This window comes from Leucoraja erinacea, chromosome 25 (assembly GCF_028641065.1).
Source record: "Leucoraja erinacea ecotype New England chromosome 25, Leri_hhj_1, whole genome shotgun sequence".
Taxonomy (NCBI): domain Eukaryota; kingdom Metazoa; phylum Chordata; class Chondrichthyes; order Rajiformes; family Rajidae; genus Leucoraja; species Leucoraja erinaceus.
In genome coordinates, this window is record NC_073401.1 from 19291513 (window position 1) to 19307230 (window position 15718).

At 45.9% G+C, this 15718-nt stretch overlaps 1 protein-coding gene across 5 annotated transcripts in view; it reads left to right on the forward strand.

Moving 5' to 3' along the window:
• The window catches only part of LOC129709487 (SWI/SNF-related matrix-associated actin-dependent regulator of chromatin subfamily B member 1-A), a 59452-nt gene that overhangs the window by 23528 nt on the left and 20206 nt on the right, over positions 1 to 15718 (forward strand). For 2 of the 5 annotated variants that reach the window (XM_055655911.1, XM_055655914.1), the window contains exons 2-5: positions 1569 to 1679; positions 2551 to 2662; positions 11497 to 11626; positions 15412 to 15549. In XM_055655911.1, the coding sequence (XP_055511886.1) occupies positions 1569 to 1679; positions 2551 to 2662; positions 11497 to 11626; positions 15412 to 15549 (491 nt within the window). The remainder of the gene's footprint in view (positions 1 to 1568; positions 1680 to 2550; positions 2663 to 11496; positions 11627 to 15411; positions 15550 to 15718) is intronic. The other 3 variants (XM_055655912.1, XM_055655915.1, XM_055655913.1) reach the window with 2 other exon arrangements.

A 15718-nucleotide genomic window follows, 5' to 3' on the forward strand; every position in this document is an offset into this window, starting at 1 on the left:
GTGTATGTGTGTCCCGTGGGTGTGTGTGTGTGTGTCCAGGGTGTGTGTGTGTGTCGGGTGTTGTGGGTGTTGTGGGTGTCCCTGGTGCATGTGTGTCCCGTAAATGTGTGTGTGTGTCCCGGCTATAATCTTTGGTCCGGGTGTTGTGGGTGTTCCGGGCAAAGATCCTAAAGGCTCCTCTATAATCTTTGGTCCCGGGTGTTGTGGGTGTCCCCCGGGTGTGTGACGAGAATTAAATGTAACATCGCTAAGTTTGCGATGACACAAAGCTGGGTGGCAGTGTGGGCTGCGAGGAGGAAGGTATGAGGCGACAGGGCGACTTGGATAGGTTGGGTGAGTGGGCAGATGCATGGCAGATGCAGTATAATGTGGATAAATGTGAGGTTATCCACTTTGGTGGCAAAAACAGGAAGGCAGATTATTATTGGGGGTAGGGTACTGACGGATAGAACATTTGGTTGGCAGACATGAAACAAAGAGTAGGGATTAACGGGTCTCTTTCAGAATGGCAGGCAATGACTAGTGGGGTACCGAACAAGACTCGGTGTTGGGACCGCAGCGATTTACAATATACATCAATGATTTTGATGAAGGGATTAAAAGTAACATTAGCAAATTTGCAGATGACACAGAGCTGGGTGGCAGTGTGAACTGTGAGGAGGATGCTATGAGGATGCAGGGTGACTTGGACTGGTTGGGTGAGTGGGCAGATGCAGCTTAATGTGGATAAATGTGAGATTATCCACTTTGGTGGCAAGAACAGTAAGGTAGATTATTATCTGAATGGTGTGAAGTTAGGAAAAGTGGAAGTACAATGAGATCTGGGTGTCCTTTCTCATCAGTCACTGAAAGTAAGCCAGTGAAGAAAGCGAATGGCATGTTGGCCTTCATTGCGAGAGGATTTGTATTTAGGACCAAGGAGGTCCTACTGCAGCTACACAGGGCCCGGGTGAGACCGCACCTGGAGTATTGTGTGCAGTTTTGGTCTCCTAATTTGAGGAAGGACATTATTGCTATTGAGGGAGTACAGCGTAGGTTCACGAAGTTAATTCCCGGGAGGGCGGGACTGACGTATGATTAAAGAATGGGTCCACTGGGCTTCAATTCGCTGGAATTTAGAAGGATGAGAGGCTATCTTATAGAAACATGAAAAAAAACATGTAAGATTGGGATGGCTAGATGCAGGAAAAACATCCCCGATGTTGGGGGAGTCCAGAACCAGGGGTCACAGTTTAAGAATAAGGGGTAGGCCATTTAGGACTGAGATGAGGACATATGTTTAAACCCAGAGAGTTGTGAATTTGTGGAATTCCCTGCCACCGAAGGCCAATTCATTGGATATTTTCAAGAAAGTTAAATTTAGCTCATAGGGCTAAGGGAATCAAGGGATATGGGGGGGAAAGCAGGAACGGGGTACTGATTTTGGATGATCAGGCATGATCATATTGAATGCCGGTGCTAGCTCGATGGGTCGAATGGCCTACTCCTGCACCTACTTTCTATGTTTCTATGTGTGTGTGTTGTCCCCCCCACCCCCCCGTCTCTGTTGAGCTCGTGTGCCTTGGCGCATGCGCGCCAGTGAGCGCGCAGGGAAGATGGCGCTGAACAAAACGTTCGGGCAGAAGCCGGTGAAGTTCCAGCTGGAGGAGGCGGGCGAGTGGTACATGATCGGCTCGGAGGTCAGTGCGAGACTCCGGCATGCCCCTCCGACACCGACCAACACCGTCCTCCCCTCACACGGCCTCTGCCCTATATCCCTCCACTCGCCCCCTTCTCCCATTCACTCCAATCCACCGTCGCCCATTCAATGCAACCACACTCACTCCTCCCCCACGCACCCCTTCCCCACCCCCCAAACCGTTCCTTCACTACACCCCCCTCCTTACCCCATCCCCACCCTCACTCTTTCCACCCCCACTCTCTCCAACCCTCACCCAACCACTCCTCCCTCCATCCCCTACTCCTTCCCCCTGACCTCCCACTCACTCCTTCACCCCCACTCACTCCTTCCCCCCCCATTCACTCCCCCCTCTCACTCCATCCCCCCTTACCCCACTTGTACCCCTCGCCACCCCCCCTCCGTCTCCATCCCCCCCACCCCCCCTTCCCCCCCCCCCCCTGTACCCCCCCACCCCCACCCCCTCTCCGCCGTTCTCCTCCCCCCCCCCCCCCCGCGTTCCTCTCCTCCCCCCCCCCCCCCCGCGGTTCTCCCACCCCCCACCCCCCCCGGGTTCTCCTCCCCCAGCGTTCTCCTCCCCCCACCCCCCCCGCGTTCTCCTCCCCCAGTGTTCTCCTCCCCGACCCCCGCGTCCTCCCCCCCCCCCCTGTGTTCTCCCCCCACCCCGCGCTCTCCTACCCCCCCCCCCCGGCTCCCACCCCCGCCCTCTCCTCCCCCCACCTCCCACCCCACCCCCGCGCGCTCTCCTCCCCCCACAATTTCATTGGGATGTCTCTCGGGACATCCTTGGCTTGTAAACAGTCTTTCAGATCTGTCTGTTTCTCTTTATTCTTGCCTTGCTTATGGATGAGCTAAATTCCTCTCTGTTTTAGGTGGGTAACTACCTGCGCATGTTTAGGGGCTCACTGTACAAGCGGTATCCATCTCTTTGTCGGCGACTGGCCACTGTTGAAGAAAGGAAGAAAATTGTAGCATCTTCACACGGTAGGTCTGTGACACTTCGTCAACAGCAGTAGTTGAATTGCAATGCTGACCGTTACAGTGAATGTTACTGAAAGAGCTGGAGTCAGTTGTTCTGGTTGGAACAGCTTTGCTACATTTTTTTATTTATTCTCTCCATTGTCCTCCACCCCCCCCCCCCTCCAGAAGATACTGACGCTATGAAGAATAGTGTCCTCTGAAATCTAGCAAGCTAGTTCTATGTGTAGGAAATATGCAGATGCTGGTTTAAATTGAAGGTAGACACAAATTGCTGGAGCAACTCAGCGGGACAGACAGCATCTCTGGAGAGAAGGAATGGGTGGCGTTTCGGATCGAGACACTTCTTCAGATTGTTTCTATGTGTGAGTTTGTTTAATGTGCCATGTCCTAATTCAACAGTTACGTCCTAACTCCACTCCTACTCTCACCATGCACCAACATTCTCAAAGAGATGTCATTAAACTTCCACAGATGAGGGAAAAATAACTGCCTTGGGTGCCTTAAAAGGCTTTAAGGTGCCTTAATAAAACTGAAGTCATTGGGAATTCAAGGAGGAATTCTGCTTGTTGACTGCTCCACTGGGCAGTGGCACTTTAACTGCTTCAAATAAATTCATCCCCTTGAGACTGCTTTGCCAGTCAATGGGTTCTTGGCTGGTCCAACATTCTTGAAGTCAATGTGCCTGCCCTTTCCCCATTACCCTTGATTCTTTCTCTCCTCAATTTTAAATGGGCATCTCCTAATTCTGAGACCATGCCCTCTGGTTCTAATCTCTCCCACGATATGTGAAGTAAAAAAGTGTTTTTTTCTCTGTTGCATGATTTAACATAGAACAGCACCAGGATGGGCTCTTCAATCCATTATGTTTGTGACAAATGTGATGATTGCATATGCTTGATATCCCGGCACATTAATGTGTCTCTTAAATGCCACTATCATATTTGCTTCCACCACAACGCTGTCATGGCTTGCACCACTCCCTGTGTGTAAAAACAAAAGTTGTGCCGCACATGTCATTTAAACTTTCTACATCTGATCATATGCCCTCTCGTATTTGACATTTCCAATCTTAAGAAAAATATTCTGACTATCTACCCTATCTATATTCTCAATGTTATAAACTACTATCTGGTCTCCCCTCAACCTCTGGCCCGCCAGAGAAAACAATCCAAGTTTGTCCAACCTCTCCTTGTAGCTAATACCCTTTAATTCAGGCAGTATCGTGATGAACCTCTTCTGCGCCCTCTTCAGAGCCTCATTAACTTGTCTGACACACTAAGGGACTTTGCCTGACACACTGTAACCTTTACTAGAGTCTTTATTATAGCACATGGCACACACGTCCTAGCACTGGCTGCACCCAGCCTTCAGGCGTACCAGGACAAAATGGGAGGAGGAGAGGGGAGGAGATCATAGTTATACTGATATGAGTGGGGCGTGTTAAAGGTGATGAGGTAGCTACATTATAGGTTGCATGCATAAACCATCTACAACTTGGAAGCTGGTTAGTGTCATAAAGCAAAGAAACAGGGTCTTTGTCACACCATGTCCATGCCAACCATCAGAAGCCCATCTATACCAATCCATTTACCTGCACTTTGCCTCTAACCTATATGTTACTGATTTTAGAGCTCTTGTAGAAGCTTCCCATGTTATGATACTTGCTTCCAACAGCCCTCAGACAGCGATCCAGATTCTAATCAGCTTTTGATTGCAAAAATTCTTCAGAACCCTTCTGCACCTATTACCACTTGCTCTAGACTCATGCGTTTGAATACCTTTGCAAAGTTGCACAGTAACCACCCATTCGAACCCCCACATAATTTTGTAAAACTCTCTTGCTGTGCGCCAAAGAAAACAGCCTATTCAGTCTTTCTACATTATTGAAACATTCCATTCCAACATTAATGTGTATTGCAACCTTCTGGTGAATCTCCTCTGCATCCTCTCTGCTGTAATTATGTCCTATCTATATTGTGGTGACCAGAACCATGCGAGGTACTCCACCTGTGGCCCAATCAATGCTCTATAAAGTTGTTCCAAAATCCCCCACAAGTTCTTATGTGTAGGAAGGAACTGCAGATGCTGGTTTACTCTAAAGATAGACACAAAATGCTGGAGTCCTGCCTGTCCTGATGAGTTCTTCCAGCATTTTGTGTCTATCCCCCCTGCTCTTAAATGCTCTAACCCCGCTAATGAAAACAAGTATCCCATATGGATTCTTTACCATCATAGCTATCTATGCTGTCACTGTCGGGGATCCTTGAACATACACTTGTTCCTCAATACTCCCTCAGGTCTTGCTATTCAAAGTGTATGTCCTATCCGTATTTGTTCTCCAAACGTCCATCAGCTCGCACAGGTAGTTCTGCTGACAATTGCGTATCTTGATTAACAATCATGTATCAAAATTGTGTCAATGGGGGATAAAGCGAGTTTATGGTGTGAATTTCAGACTCGTAATATCAAAATTATTTTTCTACAGGATTTTCAAAAATAAAGATGTTTTATAGCTATGTTTATTTTTTTTGGCCACAAGCTTGAAATACTAAAGGTTGTATGTTACATTGTTCATAGAGTGGTTGCACGAGTGTCAATAGAAGTGGTTGCTTGTTAATTTTCGTTGGCCTGCAGTGAAACTTGCAGACTGTGTTCTTTCTTAAGAGATAATGATATCTGATCACTGTGGGGAGATTGCATGGTGACAGGGTTTTTTTGCGACTTATTTCTCGAAGACAGTTTTTTTCTGCTTGTCAATTTCCAAAGTAACTATGGTGTTATAAATAGCTTTATAACCAACACAGCTTGTGTGATCCAAATGGCGTTGCTTTAGTCATCAGTCGTGTTCTATCCAATTTGTGTTATGGAAACGTGCATTATGGCAGAACTACCTGTTTATTTTAGTATAGTTTAGAGATTCATCGTGGAAACAGGCCCTTCGGCTCACCGAGTCCACGCCGACCAACGATCACCCATACACTGAATCTATCCAATACACTAGGGGTAATTTACAGAGGCCAATTAACCTACAAACCTGCACGTTTTTGGAATGTGGGAGGAAACCCATGTAGTCACAGGGAGAACATACAAACTTGGTACAGAGAGCATCCGTAGGCAGGGTCTCTGGCGCTGCCAGGCAGCAACTATACCGCTGCGCTTCTGTGTCGCCCTACCTACATTTACTAAATTCCATTAGCCATCGCTTAACCCATCTTACCAACTAAAAGAGGAGGGGGAGTTGTTTTATTGGTTAAGGGGAATGTCACAGCCTTACTGATTGAGATTACTGATGGTTTGTCCAGTGAGGTTATATCGGTGGAGTTATAACAATCACCTTGTTGGGAGCGTATTAAATAGGGGTAGAGTGGTATGCATCAGGGATCAATGCTGGGCCCTTTGCTATTTGTGGTTTATACCAGCGATTTGAATGAGAATGTATAAGGCGTGATTTGTAAGTTTGCTGATGACACTAAAGTGGATAGTATCATAGATAGTGAAGATAATTATCTGAAATTACAGCAGACTGTCGATCAGCTGAGCAAGCGGGCTGAGGAATGGCTAATGGAGTTTAATGCAGATAAGTGTTGCATTTTGGGAAGTCGAGCTAGGGCAGTACCTTCGGTGAATGGTAGGGGTTGTTGTAGTGCAGGGAGATCTAGGAAATACAGGTATACAATTCCTTGAAAGCAGTATCACAGGTCGATAGTGTGGCCGAGAAGGCTTTTGGCATATTGGCCTGCATTGGTCAGGGTGAGTTTTGAAGTTGGGACGCATTGTTTTGATTGTACAAGATGTTGGTGAGAACCAACTTGGAGCACTGTGTTCAGTTTTGCTCACCCTGTTATAGAAAGGATGCCATTAATCGGGAAAGAGTGCTGAGCTACAGGGAAAGGTTGGACAGGTTAGGACTTTGTATCTGGCAGCACAGGTGGCTGAGGGGTGATCTTGTGGAGGTGTAGAAAATCATGAAGGGAATAAATAAGGGCGAATAGTATAGGGGAATCGGAGGTGCCATAGTACCTGCCAGTGTTGAGGCAGGTACTATAACACCACTTAAAAGACATTTGGACAGGTGGATAGACAGGAAGGGTTTAGAAGGATATGGGCCAAAGACAGACAAATGAGGCTTGCTTAGATAGGGCACCTTGGTCAGCATGGATGAGTTGGACCAGGTGTAGCTCGGCGGCTCAGATACCCTCAAATTCACTTGGGCTATCTCCGATCCCTCTCCCTCTTTTCTCGATCTTTCTGTCGACATCGCAGGAGAAGACTATCGACGGACATCTATTGCAAACCCACTGACTCTACAACTATGTGGAATACAATTCTGTCCAACTTGCTTCTTGCAATAATGCTCTTCCCTACTCGTAATTCCTCCGTCTCCGCTGCATCTGCTCCCAAGATGAGATGTAGCATACTAGGACAACTGAGATGTGCTAATTTTTCAGGGAACGTGGGTTCCCCCTTCTGTCATAGATGAGGCCTTTGCACGTATCTCCCCTGCCTCCCATCGTACTGCCCTCCCTGGGTCCTCACCTTTCACCCCACCAGCCTCTGCGTCCAACAAGGTGGCAAGGACTGCTCCCTCTGCAACACCTTGGTTAATTCATCACTTCACACCCAAACCACGGCCTCCCCAGATACTTTCCCCTGTGACTGCAGGAGATGCAACACCTAGCAAAATCAATAACCCCACTCTCACCATCGACGGCACCACCGTCTCCCCATCTCCCAAGGCCCCCAACCTTGGCGTGATCTTTGATTCCACCCTCTCCCTTGAGCCTCATATCCGCCATGTCATTAAAACCTCCTTCTTTCATCTCCGCAACATCGCCAAACTCAGACCCTCCCTCACACCTCCCGCTGCTGAAAGACTCATCCATGCCTTCATCTCCTCCCGACTGGACTATTGCAACTCACTTCTCCTTGGCATCAGCTCCACCTACATCAACCGACTCCAACTGGTCCAGAACGCAGCCGCCCGACTCACACACCCACACCAAATCCTGGCATCGCATCACTCCAGTTCTCAAACAACTTCACTGGCTTCCCATCTCCCACCGGATCACCTACAAAATCCTGATCCTCGCCTACAAAGCCCTCCACCATCTGGCCCCCCCATATCTCACTGACCTCCTCTCCCCCTACCAACCCTCACGGTCCCTCAGATCCACATCAGCCGGTCTCCTCTCCATCCACAAGTTCAACCTCTGCAGTTTTGGGGACAGAGCCTTCTCCAGGGCAGCTCCCAGGCTCTGGAACTCCCTCCCCCAACTGATCGCAATTCCGTGTCCCTCACCATCTTCCAGTCCCGCCTCAAGACCCATCTCTTCACCTCTGCCTATCCTTAGCCCCACGTCCCCCTCCCTTTTCATCTGTGCATTAATTGCCTCATATTGTGTTTTGAATTGAATTCTGTCTTTACTTTGTGTACTAGTCATGTCTACTCTTTATTTCATTCCCCTTACATGTTTTTCCTCTACCTGCTAAATTTTTGTAAGGTGTCCTTGAGACTCTTGAAAGGCGCCCATAAATAAAATGTATTATTATTATTACCTTATACCTCCTCCTTCAACTCTATCCTGGGACCCTGACGTCCATTCATGTTAGACAGAGGTTCACATGTACCCCCTCTAATCTCATAATCTCATCTACTGCAACCGGAGTTCCCGATGTGGGCTCATGTACCTCGGTGAGACCAAATGTAAATGCTGCGACTGTTTCGCTGTTCACTCACACTCGGCCCGTCTGGGCATACGGTATTCTCCTGGTCGCTAACCATTTCAACTCCCCTTCCCACACCCATACTGGCCTTTCTGGTCTGACCCTCCTCTATTATCAGAGTGAGACCACGCACAAATTGGAGGAACGGTGCCTCATATTTCACTTGGGCAACTTCCACCCCTGTGGTATAAACATTGAATTCTCTAATTTTAAGTAACATCATCTTACACTCCCCTCCCTCGCCTCCCCTCCCCCTACCCCCTTGCTCGCTTCCTCCATCCTTGTCGTTTAATCAATTCCACAGTTCTCCACCATTATTTGTATTTGTCACACATTCCCTAACCAACAATGGACCAACCAGGACGTCCCTGCCCAAGGTCATTTGCGGCTGCCCCTGATTGGCCCTGATCTTTAATCTCGCATCTGGAACCCTGGATGCAGCTGGAGGCCACACCCCCCCCACCCCAAAGCTTCAGTCTGAAGAAGGATCCCGACCCAAAACGTCATCCATACCTTTTCTCCAGAGATGCTGTCTGACCTGCTGAGTTATTCCAGCACTTTGTGTCTATCTTTGGTATAAAGCAGCATCCGCAGTTCCTTGTTTCTACAAGAGAGGGATGGTGGCAGATGAGAACAGTAGGGGAGAGGAAGGAAACTAGGTTATTGGAGGGGGTTGATTTGGAAAGGAGAGGTGGAGTGAGAGCACTTTGTTGGAGCAGAAGAAAGGGAAAGGAAGAGGGGCAGTGTGAGGAAGATGGGAAAAGGAACATGTGAAGGTGATCCACAATCTGAAACTGGAGAATTCAATTTTCATGATGCTGGGTTAAGACTACCCAAATACACAAGGTGCTTTTCATCTGGTGTGTGTTTGGTCTCACCCTGGCAGTGCAGATGGCCAAGTTAAGGCAGCCCGGTTGCGAATGGGAAGGAGAGTTGGAATAGCTTGCAACTGGAAGTTCAAGTTGTCCATGGTCAACAGAATGCAGATATTATAGAAAACATTTGCCTACATAATCTCGCTGACCTTGAGGTGGTCACATTGCCAGCACCTAATGCAATAGATAAGCAAAAAGCTAAGTCTGAAGAAGGGTCCTGGACCAAAACATTGTCTGCCCATTTCCCTCCACAGATGCTGCATGACCTGCTGAGCTTCCCACACACTTATTTTTACTGAAGATTCCAGCACCTGCAGTTAGAAACATAGAAATTAGCTGCAGGAGTAGTCAATTCGCGCCTTCGGGCCTGCACCGTCAGTCAATATGATCCATGGCTGCTCATTCAACTCAGTATCCCGTACCTGCCTTCTCTCCATACCCCCTGATCCCCTTAGCCACAAGGGCCACATCTAACTCCCTCTTAAATATAGCCAATGAACTGGCCTCAACTACCCTCTGTGGCAGAGAGAGTTCCAGAGATTCACCACTCTCTGTGTGAAAAAAGTTCTTCTCATCTCGATAATAGAGAAGGTTGGATGAGATGCAGGTGAATCTCTGCTCAGCTGCAAGGGCTGTTTAGGTCCCTGGATGGTGGAGCAAGGAGGCGTAGGAGCAGGTGTTACACCTACGGGAATGGAGAGGAATAAAGGGTGGGGAGAGGAAGATGTGACTCGTGGAGGTATTGCATTGCAGCTGGTGGAAATGACAAAGAATGATGTGGGGGATGAAAGGAAAGCACAAAGGGAAATGTCCCCCTGTTCTGTCTGGGGGACAGGGTGTGGTGAAATGGAGGTGATGCAGAAGTGGACTCTATCAATCACAGTCAAGGAGAATCCTCATTTAAAAAAATTAAGACATTTCAGATGTCCTTGAACAAAAAACCTCATATATGCAATGGAGACAGAGAATCTGAGAATTACTCTCTGTTCATCAACATTTTTAGTCCCCTACTATTTACAGTATAGGCCCTACCCTATTTAACTTCTCAAAATGCATCACCTTGCACTTTAAATTTCACTAGCTGATGCTCCACCCAACTTTACACTTGATCTTTATCCTGCTGTAGCCTTGGATAACCATCCTCACTATCGACAACGCCATCATCTTTTATGTCATCAGCAAAGTTAGATGGGTGTAGAGTTAGCATCATTGACGGAGACTGGAAGTGAGGAGGCTGTAAAAAGTTTTGAAACAATGGGAATTTTGAAATCATGCCAAGTGCATGGTGTTTTTACAAGTGAGATCACAAGAATGAGTGAAGCTGGCCAGGAATACACTGGCAGACTGAAAGTTAAAGGTGACAAGGCATGAATGGTGGATCTGCACTTGGTGATGTGAGGAAAGGGTGGGGTAAGATGTCATATGTTGATAGAATGGAGTGGCTTGGCTTGTATACTCTGGAGTTAGGATGAGAGAGGATCTTATTGAAACATATAAGGTTTTAAAGGGTTTAGACAAGCTAGATGCAGGAAACATGTTCCCGATGTTGGGGGAGTTCAGAACCAGGGGCCACAGTTTAAGAATAAGGGGTAAGCCATTTAGAACGGAGGTAAGGAAAAACTTTTTCACACGGAAGGTTGTGAATCTGTGGAATTCTCTGCCTCAGAAGGCAGTGGAGGCTAATTCACTGCTTTCGAGACAGTTGGATAGAGCTCTTAAAGATAGCGGAGTCGGGGGATATGGGGAAAAGGCAGGAACAGGGTACTGAGTGTGGATGATCAGCCATGATCACAGTGAATGGCGATGCTGGCTCAAAGGGCCGAATGGCCTACTCCCGCTCCTATTGTCTATTGTTTATTGTCTATATCACAGATACAGATTGGCAACCAAGATGAACTGGTGGAAATGTAGCTCGACTCTGCATAAATTGTGACACTGAGAATGCAAGTACTTTGCTGCTACCCTTGGCCACTTATCCACTGCTGCCAGGGAACAAAGGAGCACCACAGATGGGAGTTTTGCAGAGAGGATCATTAGGGAGACTGTCACTGTTGTCGGTTGCACATTTTGGAGTGCTCAAACCTTGAAGCAGGACACGCTGTTTATTCTGAGTCACTGAAAAAAGGCATTAAGCACACGAGGGATTGAAATCGCCATCTCGACAAAACGTTCAATTTTAGAGCTTTAGATTAAAAGGTGCATTTCAAGTATTTATGTTGTGTTTTTTTAATTGATCAGATCATGGTTATACCACTTTAGCTACCAGTGTAACGCTTCTTAAGGCAGTGGAAGTTGAAGAAATCCTGGAAGGTAATGATGAAAAGTACAAGGCGATCTCAATCAGCACGGAACCCCCCTCCTACCTCAGGTACAGCTGGTATTTAACATTGTCTACCCCATCTCTATCCCAGGTAGTCTCTGTCTGAAACATTATCAGCTCTAATCTTGGTGCAGCCTTGACTGAAACATCTCAGTTGCTGTCCCCAACACTACCACAATATGGTACATTGGCCTTTCTCAAATACCATGTCATCCAATAATATTGTTGTACATCACACACCCAATTGTGCCTATATACCTGGGATAAACACAAAATGCTGGACCCAACATATGCAGGTGTTCCTACATATTTCTTCTATCCTGGGGATTTGTTTAGATCTGGGGAGTTAGATGTGGCCCTTGTGGCTAAAGGGATCAGGGGGTATGGAGAGAAGGCAGGTACAGGATACTGAGTTGGATGATCAGCCATGATCATATTGAATGGCGGTGCAGGCTCGAAGGGCCGAATGGCCTACTCCTGCACCTATTTTCTATGTTTCTATCTAGCACAATCCCAATACAGACTGGTACATTACATATGATGTATCAAACGTTACTATCGTAACGTTTAAGAAACGTTTCGACGGGTACATGGATAGGACAGTTTTAGAGGGATATAGGCCAAATGCAAGCGGGTGGGATTACTGTAGGTGAGATATGTTGAGTGGTGTGGGCAAATTGGGCCGAATGACCTGTTTCCATGCTGTATGACTCTATAACTATATCTCATGCAGTGTTTGTTCGAAGCACAGTCTTACTTTCTCCACACAGTGAGTGCTGCTCTATTTCAGGTGATGTCAGTGTCTAACACTGTCCGAGTATAGTATACATACACATAGACACAATCCCATTTCCTACTTCAAATAATTTCTCATGCATTTTCTTATACATAACCCCTTATGGTATGGAAATATCCCATTTGGCCTATTGAGTCTTTGGTGGCTCACAGAGCAGCAGCATAAATCTCATTCACTCCTCAATTGGTTTTCTCTTGCCCAGCATATTAAATCTTCTTTCTGATCTAATAATAATAATAATAATGCCATTTTATTGTCACTATACACATGTACAATGAGATTAAAAGCAGCTCCTACTCAGTGCAGACATGTAATTAATCAAAAAACAAAGACAAAAACAAAGGGGGGGGGGGGATAAGGTACACAGTTCTGCGGCGCTATATACATATCTATAAAAAGACAATGGATGAATAGAGTGAATAAATAGGATCAGAATAAATACTATCCAGTATCTTGGGATTATCTTGTACAGTGTCCCAGGGCAATACACTGATTCACACACAATGTTATTCAATTTAGCTGCCTCTGTAAAGGAAATATCTAATACAAATAATTTGTCTTGCAATTCCTTGTATCTTACACTTACCCATCTTGTCTGCCTGGAGAATTGTCCATTTTTGTTACGAGCCTGCCTGACTCCAATCCTAATGCGCCTGTAAGTGTGTCTTGGGTTTGGGTCAGTTTTGAAAAATATTGCATGTTCTCTGGGCAGTTAGCTAGGCCTGATCTACATAAGTACGCCAATGCTTTGATTTTTCAAAGTACACATTGGCATGTTAGCCAAAGATTGCACAGGGGACACGCATTACTGTTAGGCGGGTGCTTACTGGCTGTGTGTATAATTTGGGTTATAAAGAAATGGTGCTGGTTAGGTTAGGGTTCAAACGTCACCGGCTTGGGTTGAGTGTTTACTCCGTACTCGGATTCCCAAGACAGTATATTATTATGATCCACATCAGTTTGTGTCTCTACGTTCCACTGTACCAGACATGCATGTGGCCTAACATCAATCTTGAATATTGTCTGTTTCCAACAGTTGTTTCCATTTTATATTTGCTTCATATGCAATCTGCCATGCTAACCAACTCATAGACTTATCAAATACCACAGTGACGTCCCCTCAAATTTTTGTGGCACAATTTTCTATTTTGCCTCCAATAAACTACATACATAAGGAAACTATTCCACAGAACCAATTAAACCAATTGTTTCCTGTCTGGAACTCAGATGATGCAGCTGGTAGAGCTGCTGTGTCATTGTGCCGGAGATTAGGATTCAATCCTGACCTTGGGCGATGTTTATGTGGAGTTTTTCACATTTTCAGTGAATGCGTCGGTTTCCTCTGGGTTCTCCAGTTTTCTCCGGGTGCTCTGGTTTCCTCCCACATTCCAAAGATATGCATGTTTGCAGGTTAATTGTCCTCTATAAATTGCCCGTAGTGTGTAGGGAGTGGATGAGAAAGTGGACAACTGAATAAGTGTGAATGGATGATCTAGGATCAGCCAAAGAGTCTGTTTCCAAGCTGATCAATCACAAAAGCTTATCCCATTGCAACTTCAGCAGTTTAGTTGCATTACTTGTGCTTTGATATATATGACGGATACAAATGCCGATGGGTTAGTGAGTAAGTTTGCTGATGACACCAAAATTGGAGGAGTTACAGAGAATGAAAAATGCTGTCAGAAGATACACTGGAATATAGATCAGTTGCATAAATGGTAGTAAAAATCGCAGGTGGAGTTTAATCCGAGCTAGTGTGAGGTGTTGCACTTTGGGAGGATGAATGTAAGGGGAGAGTATACAGTTAATGGCAAGGCCCTTAACATCAATGATGTGCAGAGGGATCTTCAAGTCCAAGTTCATAGCTCACTGAAGCTGGCAGAACAAATAGATAGAGTGGTAAAGAAGGTGTATGATAAATTCAGTCCACGTTTTCCAGGGTTCATCGTAGAAATTTATTATCAGAGAGCTGTGTTGCACGATTGTTTTAAAGACATTGAGTGGAATGCATGAAATGCTTCAGTGAACAAGTCAACATTGACAGAGCTCAACCTCCCAACACATGCATACACAAGCTTTATTTGCAGAATAGAACATTGAACAGTACAGCACAGGAACGCGCCCTTCGACCCACAATGTTTCCGCCGAACATGATGACAAGTTAAACTGATCCGTATCCCTTTACTCCTTGCACTTTTATGTGCCATCTAAAAGCCTCTGAAACACCACTATTATATCTACCGCCACCATCACCACCGGCAATGTGTTCCAGGCCCCCACTACTCTCAGTGTAAAAAAAAAAAAACTTGCCCCGCACATCTCCACTAAACTTTCCTCCACTCACCTATAGCTATGCCCTCTAGTGTTGGACATTTCCACCCTGGAACAAAGGATCTTACTGTTTCCCCTATCTATGCCATTCATAACTTTATACACTTCTATCGCGTCTCCCCTCAACCTCTGTCAATCCAAAGAAAACAATCCAAGTTTATCCAACCTCTTCTTGCAGCTGAAACCTTCTAATGCAGGCAGCATTCTGGAAAACCTAGTCTGCCTCCACATCCTTCCTTTGATGGGGCGATCAGAATTGTATACGATACTCCAAATGCGACCTAACCAAAGCATAATACAGCTGTATCATGACTTCCTGACTCCTTTGCTCAATGCTCCTAGCAATAAGGACAAGCATACCGTATTTACCAAACGTACTCCCCAGCCCATCTACATTTACGTGCAGTTGTTTAAGAAAGAACTGCAGATGCTGTAAAAATCGAACGTAGACACAAATTATTTTAAATTCTTTAAATTATGTACTTAGTGCAGGCGAGTACTGACAGGATTTATGTAGGGCTGACTGGATATTTTCTTACTAGATTTAATTCGTTTTGTAGTCATTAGTTGGGTTAAAGGTGGTTAGTATTCTTTCTTGCATAAAGAATGAATCCTCACACGGTTACATATCATAAATTCTATGGATAATTACCTGGATAATTCTTGTTCCCTCACAATGGGAATTCTCCCCTTTGTGCTTGTACAGAGAACAAAAGGCAAAACGCAACAATCAGTGGGTGCCCACCCTGCCCAACAGTTCACATCATTTGGATGCAGTGCCATGTTCCACAACTATCAACCGAAACCGAATGAGTCGGGATAAGAAGAGGACATTCCCTCTCTGGTGAGTATCAATCGACTTTCCACTGAGCATGTCAAGTGCTTGAGTTGTTTACCTGTATTATCGTGGCTTGGTTCTTCCGAACATGAAGCACAAAGGTCTGTATTTAAATTACGCTACACAACTTATGATTCTTAAAGTAAGTTGGTAATTTGTAAATGGCTCAAGGAAG